Below are 7,737 nucleotides of genomic sequence, written 5' to 3'. Positions count from 1 at the left end.
CCTGAAGCGTATGTAACCCGAGGTACCACTGTACTATTTTGCATATATTCAGCAAATAAGCGGAACTGGCATAGTTACAGCTGTCGTGTAATAGCGCTTCCACATTTGTAAGAAAAAAATCTTTTAGTTTGGCAGCATGTGAACTTTGGAACTCCCTGCCTATTGACATCAGGCAGGCAGGCACCTTAATTTATTTAGTTCAACACCTTTTCCTCCAAGGAGCATGGTGCTCCTCCTACCCCCTGAGAGGTAGGCTAGGCTGAGAGATGGCGACTGGCCCAAGTTCAACCAGGGAGCTTCTTGGCAGAGTGGAGATTTGAGCATGGCCTCCCATGTCTCTAGCCATAACAATCACACTGGTCTTCCCTGCACTGTTTTTGGCACCTGCTAAAATTATTTAGCTTATGATGCAGTCATGCAGAATGCTGATGTGTGTTTTAATCTTTCTTTTTCCTTTTGCTTATTATTCAGTCGTACCTAATGAAATGAAGAAGGTACTTAAATGTACCTTTCATAAGAAACCAGAGGCTTTTCTCCTGGGCATGGTCGGCCAATTGGTGTCAAAGAGAGACAGGACTTTTTTTATGTACGCTACCACAGCAGCAAGGGTACTTATTGCAAAGTATTGGAAGACACAAGAACTACCCACTCTGGAAGAATGGCAGATGAAGGTGATTGACTACATGGGACTGGCCGAGATGACTGGCAGAATCCGTGACCAAGGAAAAGAGACAGTGGAGGAAGATTGGAAGAAATTTAAAGTGTATCTTAAGAATGATTATAAAATTAATGAGTGATAAAATGTCGAGGTTAGAGAAAAAAGAGGATTACAGCTGTAAATAATTAGGTAAGAAAGAAGGGGGGAAGAGTAATTAGCTAAATTAAGTGAGGATTTGCTGAAAGAAATTTGGAAATGGGGATGCAGAAAGGAGAGGTATGGGGAAGTCGGAGAAGTAATGTTTATGAAAAGAAGGCTTTGAAATTATATTTGTGTGTGTTTATGTGTTTGTTTGTCTTTGTATAATGTATTGTATTGTGGTTAATATGCGTTGGAAAATCAATAAAAATATTATTAAGAAAAAATATTATTCAGTCGTACCTTGGATCTCAAATGCCTTGGCTCCCTAACAAATCAGCTCCCAAACAATCGAAACCCGGAAGTGAGTCTTCTGGTTTTCAAATGATTTTCGGAAGCGAAACATCAAGCAAGTCTTGTCCGACTCTTCATGACCCCATGGACCAGAGCATGCCAGCATGCCAGGCACCTCTGTCTTCCATTGCCTCCCACAGTTTGGTCAGACTCATGCTGGTAGCTTCGAGAATACTGTCCAACCATCTCGTCCTCTGTCGTCCCCTTCTCCTTGTGCCCTCCATCTTTCTCAACATCAGGGTCTTTTCCAGGGAGTCTTCTCTTCTCATGAGGTGGCCAAAGTATTGGAGTCTCAGCTTCAGGATCTGTCCTTCCAGTGAGCACTCAGGGCTGATTTCCTTAAGAATGGATAGGTTTGATCTTCTTGCAGTCCATGGGACTCTCAAGAGTCTCCTCCAGCACCAGAATTCAAAAGCATCAATTCTTCGACGATCAGCCTTCTTTACGATCCAGCTCTCATCTCCAGACATCACTACTGGGAAAACCATAGCTTTAACTATATGGGCCTTTGTGGGCAAGGTGATGTCTCTGCTTTTTAAGATGCTGTCTAGGTTTGTCATTGCTTTTCTCCCAAGAAGCAGGCGTCTTTTAATTTTGTGGCTGCTGTCACCATCTGCAGTGATCATGGAGCCCAAGAAAGTAAAATCCCTCACTGCCTCCATTTATTCCCCTTCTATTTGCCAGGAAGTGATGGGACCAGTGGCCATGATCTTAGTTTTTTTTAACGTTGAGCTTCAGACCATATTTTGCGCTCTCTTCTTTCACCCTCATTAAGAGGTTCTTTAATTCCTCCTCACTTTCTGCCATCAAAGTTGTGTCCTTCTGCATATCTGAGGTTGCTGTTAATGGAGCCTAAAAATTGCATTCGCCTTTTCTGCAGCTGCCTCACTTTGCTGGCTCACCTTCAGCTCACAATAGGCTTGCAATCCTTTTCACACATCCTTCCCCCCCACCCCCTAGCCAGGTATCTCACCTCTTCAACAAAACCAGTAATTTCCCCCTTTTATCGTTTAAGAGATTAATCTTCTCAATTTTATTTCTTTTAAAAACACGCACATAAAATGGCTTGTGCTGGTTTTCCCAATTCCAGTACACATTTTTTAAACCATTCCCATTAAAGCACCATTAAAAAAAAAGAGTTATTGCCTGCTGTCTGTCCCCCCCAGAAAACTAAACGTTAAGAAATGAGAAACAAAATTAATAAACGTAGTGTACCAGATGTGATTGTTAAAGTGACAGGGCCCAGAAGGACCCAGCTGGAAGATGGCACAGCGCATCCCATTCCCATCCCTGCTTTCCTCAAGGAGCAGAAGAGTGTCGGACAGTAACTGTGCAACGGCGGGCAGCAAATCAGTTCTCTAAGCACAGTCCCTCGTCCTCCGCTGCCTGCCCCGGCAGGCAACTTTATCAAGCATGAAGGGCAGCTTCTTCTTCGACCGTCAGCTCCTGCAGGGTCACTTCTTCACAGAGGCCAGGTAGGCAAACCAGAAGAGGGCCACCAGGTTCCCAAACAGCACCTGGAACTGTGTTGAGGAGGAATTTGGTTAGAATTTAAGTTCTGACCTACCACGTTCACCTCCCTGGAGGTGCTGTCGGGGACTGAACCCGGGATTTTCTGCATGCAAAACAGAGGCTCTACCCAGGGCCAGCCCAAGGCATTCTGGCAAACCACAAAATTGAGCCCTTCCCTGGCAGGGAAGAAAGGGTGGGTGAAGATCTACATGGGTTAGAGAATGGTGCTGATAACTCCAAGGTTGCAGGTTTGATCCCTGTGGGGAAACAGATGCCTATTCCTGCACTGCAGGGGGTTGGACTAGGATCAGCATTTCCCAAACTTGGGTCTCCGGCTGTTGTTGGACTACAACTCCCATCATCCAGGCTGACCCTATCTGCCCACAGACTGTCTCGCCAGAGTGGTGCATGCTCTAGTTATCTCCCGCTTGGACTACTGCAATGTGCTCTACGTAGGGCTACCTTTGAAGGTGACCCGGAAACTGCAATTAATCCAGAATGCGGCACAATTCAAAGTGTTGGTGCTGACCTTTAAAGCCCTAAACAGCCTTGGTCCAGTATACCTGAAGAAGCGTCTCCACCCCCATCGTTCAGCACTGAGATCCAGCGCCGAGGGCCTTCTGGCAGTTCCCTCATTGCGAGAAGTGAGGTTACAGGGAACCAGACAGAGGGCCTTCTTGGTAGTGGCGCCCACCCTGTGGAACACCTTCCCTTCAGGAAATAAGCAGCTATCCTATCTTTAAAAGACATCTGAAGGCAGCCCTGTTCAGGGAAGTTTTTAATATTTAATGCTGTATTGTTTTTAACACTCGATTGGGAGCCGCCCAGGGTGACTGGGGAAACTCAGCCAGATGGGCGGGGTATAAATAATAAATTAGTAGTAGTAGTAGTAGTATCCAGTGGTCCTGCTAGCTAGGGATGATGGAAGTTGTAGTCCAACAACAAAGTTTGGGAAACACTGGACTGGATGATCCTCAGGGTCCCTCCCAAGTCTAAAAATTCTATGGCTCTATGATTCTACATCAGGAACAAGGGGAAAGATAAAGACCTACATTGGGATTTGCTGCACTAGTGGATTCTGCTGCCTGAGACAGTCTCCTCACCTTGCCTCATGGCTGGGCCGGCCCTGGCTCTACAACTGAGCTACAGCCATTCCCTTTAAGACACGGAAAGCTGACTTACCGAGTCAGGCCACTGGCCATTGGCCCATTTCCCACAGTACTCTCTGCACTGACTGGCAGCAGCTCTCTCAGGGCTAAGGATTGAAGCCGGCACAAGGAAGTTGCCTTCTCATTGAGCTACGGCCATGGCTACCTTTCATAACACCAGATGCACTATAAGTTCAGAGATGGGGGAAACCTGTGGCCTTCCAGGTGTCGGTGGCCTCCAACTCCCATCATTCACGGCTGCCCTTCATGCTGGCTAGAGCTGATGGGATTTGGAGTCCAGCATCTGGAAGCTCCTGGTTATCCCAGCCCTAAGAGCAGTGTTCCCCAACCTTGAGTCTCCAGCTGTTTTTGGACTACAACTCCCATCATCCCTCACTAGCAAGACCAGTGGTCAAGGATGATGGGAATTGTAGTCTGAAAACAGCTGGAGACCCAAGGTTGGGGAACACTGCCTAAGAGGACTGATACTTTCATGGACGTACCCTGAACCGCTTGGGAGACATGCATGCGAGGACTGAATGCCTGGGGCGCGTGGAGGGAATCGTGTGGGTCTCTCCCCCCCCCCCCCGGCTCAGCACCCCACGGAGTGGGAACCGCCCCCCGACCGCAAAGCGAGTCCTCTCACCTGCATAGGCACGTAGTTCAGATTGATAAACTGGACCGGCGTCCACACCTTCCAGTTCATCTTGAGGGATGTCCAGTAGCTGGATTTCATCCTTTTGACGAAAGCAGAGGTATCCTTCCCCTGAAAGACACGGATAAACTGAGCCAGAGGAGGCCTCAAGGGAGGGGGGTGGACCAGGGGGATGTCCTGCACCTTTTCTGCAGTGGTTCAAGTCCCAGCCAACCCAGATCCCAGGGTTGGTGCTGACCTTTAAAGCCCTAAATGGCCTCGGCCCAGTTTACCTGAAGGAGCGTCTCCACCCCCATCGTTCTACCCGGACAGTGAGGTCCAGCTGACGGCCTTCTGCTGGTTCCCTCCCTGCGAGAAGTGAGGTTACAGGGAACCAGGCAGAGGGCCTTCTTGGTGGTGGCGCCTGCCCTGTGGAACGCCATCCCATCAGATGTCAAGGAAATAAACAACTATCTGACTTTTAGAGGACATCTGAAGGCAGCCCTGTTTAGGGAAGTTTTTAATGTTTGATGTTTTCTTGTGTTTTTAATATTCTGTTGGGAGCTGCCCAGAGTGGCTGGGGAAACTCAGCAAGATGGGTGGGATAATTTATTATTATTATTATTATTATTATTATTATTATTATTATTGGCATTCTAGCCTCACAACAGCCCTGTGAGGCAGCTCAGGCCAAGAGAGAGAAACAACTGGCCCGGGATTCACATAAGTTATTCAGCAAGGTTTATAGCACCACTTTATCAGCAAAAACCAAGTTGTTTACATTTTATTTATTTCTTTTTTTAAAAAAAAAAGAAGTGTATACTGCTATATCATTAAAAGAAAAACAGAGCAATAATAAACTAAGCTAAAACCGTATAAAACGGACATCATTGCCTGAAGGATGCATTCTTAATTGCTCGCATAGTAAGCCTGACAGAACAGAAAAGTCTGCAGCAGGTGTTTAAAATAAGATGCCTGCTGAATCTCTACCAGCAGGATATTCCACAAGCCTGGACCAACGATACTAAAGGTTATTGCTGTTGTTTGTTTGTTTCTTATTGTTGTCTAATGAGCCTTAGCAACTTGAGGAATGACCAGTGGTGCTCCTGCAGATTATCTCGGCGATCTAGTTGGGATATAAGGGCTCAGCCGGTCCCTGAGGTACCCTGGACCTACGTTGTTCAGGGATTCGCTTTTTAGAATCATAGAATTGTAGAGTTGGAAGGGACCCTAACGGTCATCTAGTCCAACCCCCTGCAATGCAGGAATCTCTAAAGCACCCACAACAGGTGGCTACCCAGACCCTGCTTAAAAACCTCCAGTGAATGAGAATCCACAAACTCCACTGTCAGACATCTCTTACAGTCCGAAAGTTCTTCCTGGCATTTAGTTGGAATCACCTTTCTTGTATCTTGAAGCCCTTCGTTCGGGTCCTACCTGTTATGTATTCAGTGGTCTGTGTTTGCCTGAGCTTGAGTCTGGACTAAGGATTCTGAGGCCCTGTGTTCTGATTCAAAACATGATATCCAATCACAGAACATTTCAGGATTTGGGCCTCTGCCATTGGCCCTTAAAACTCTGAGTCACAATTGGCAGCTTGGAAGTTTAGACAGCCAATCATGTTGGGAGTGGGAGTGGCCCAGGCCTTCAGAAACGTATATAAGTAGTTGTTTTGCCCCTGTTGCCCAGTTCTGTTATTTCAAGAATGGTTCTTGCTGTTATCACTGTGCCTTGCCTTGTGGGAACCCACCTACACTTCACTGTTAGCATTCCTGCTCTGTGATTGTTGGTCTTTCACATGACGTGGTATGTTTTGACTCCACAGAGCGGGAAGTGATGGAGACAAGATATTTGTGTTACTGTGTTCCGTGAAGTAGAAGTATTGTCCTTTGCTCTTTTTCTTTTTGCTGTCTGATGCTAGAGAGGGAGCCATGTTGCAGTGCTCCGTGTGTGTTTATATGTAAATAAAGTAGATTAGCCAAAACGCTGAGTTGCTGAGGTCTGTTACGCATGATGCGCAAACTCTGCGGATCCCTAAGTGTGCCGGTGTCAGTTGGCATCGGTCGCTGTGATGTTCGGGCTGAAGAAAGCTTATGAAGCTCCCGAAAGATCGACCAGGAGGGAGGGGACATGCCAGTCGGGCATGTGTCTCTGCCAAGGTCCTACTCGAGTGTAGGCTGAACTCCTGACATTCACTACCCTCCTGAGCAAGAGGAGAAAAGCTTGCTCCACATACAGCCACCGTCACCGCCACCCTGATTCGAGCATCAACTGATGGGCACAAGCCTTTCCATCACAGGGCAGACCCAGGGATATACCTCCAGCAGGTTCATGACGAAGTAGTAAAGCACTAGGAAGGCTGGGGCAACCACAAGCCGGTCCAGCAGGAGTCTCTTGGCGATGGAAACTGGCACATCCGATGGGAACCATCGCTCCAAGTAGAGGTAGAAATAGTGGCTCAGTGGCCCAGTGAAGAAAAACCTGGAATAGCAGGAAGGGGGAGGGGGGGCAGGAAGGGAGATTGTACATTCTTCATACAGACATCATTCTGCCTCTTCAAAAAATATCAGCTTAACTGTAAAAACTCGGCTCCAGACAGTTTAAACCCCAGCAACAAAACCCATAAGCTTCCCCCATTCGCTGAGCTGCTGTGATATCATGCAACCTCCTGGCTGCTAAGAGGAGAAGGGATTGTTCACTATTTCGCAAGATTATTTTACTACATCACAACCCTGGTCGTCAGAAAACCTCTGAGCCGATGTTAAAAACGATTTTTTAAAAAAACGGGAATTCAAAAGCATTCAACGGGTGATTAAAATCAATAGCAGCTAACAAAGAGTAAAACATGTGTCAATTCGACATGTCTGGCTCAGCTGGCCTAAGCAAAAATTGTTTTCAGCGCTCACCAAAAAGAGAGCAGTGAGGGGCATTTGGAGGGTGCCAATGACGGGCAGGGGGCTCTAAAGGGCAGCCATTGCCAGATAAATATTTGGCTGCAGGTCAGTAGTTGCAATGTGTATGGGGAAAGGGGCATCCTTGTTGCCCCCCCCCCCAGGCAAATTCCAATTGTGCTGGTTAAGAATGTCAAAGGAGCTGTACTGCTGGTTGTGGTCCATGGTCTATCTAGTCCAACAGCCTTTTCTCACAGTGAGAAGCAGGATCCAAGAACAACCCAAGCACAAGGGCACTAGACCCATCTGCAGTTTCCAGGAAATTGCATTCAGAAGTGTTACTGCCTCGCATAGTAACTATCGGTAGCCTTATTCTCTTTTAAAGCCGTCCGAGTTAGTGGC

General features: G+C 47.1%; 1 protein-coding gene across 1 annotated transcript in view; it reads right to left on the bottom strand.

The window, feature by feature from the left end:
• Positions 1-2,151: 2,151 nt before the first annotated feature.
• PXMP2 (peroxisomal membrane protein 2) overlaps positions 2,152-7,737 on the bottom strand; it is a 13,717-nt gene continuing 8,131 nt past the window's right edge. The window contains exons 2-4 of the mRNA XM_081840743.1: positions 6,763-6,985; positions 4,457-4,576; positions 2,152-2,673 (exon numbers count right to left, since the gene is read on the bottom strand). Of these exons, the coding sequence (XP_081696869.1) occupies positions 2,605-2,673; positions 4,457-4,576; positions 6,763-6,985 (412 nt within the window). The 3' untranslated portion in view covers positions 2,152-2,604. The remainder of the gene's footprint in view (positions 2,674-4,456; positions 4,577-6,762; positions 6,986-7,737) is intronic.

The sequence above is a fragment of the Podarcis erhardii genome (genome assembly GCF_964252035.2).
Source record: "Podarcis erhardii genome assembly, chromosome: 15".
NCBI lineage: Eukaryota > Metazoa > Chordata > Lepidosauria > Squamata > Lacertidae > Podarcis > Podarcis erhardii.
The sequence above is the reverse complement of the archived record's forward strand: the minus strand, read 5'-3'. Positions and strand labels throughout refer to the sequence as shown.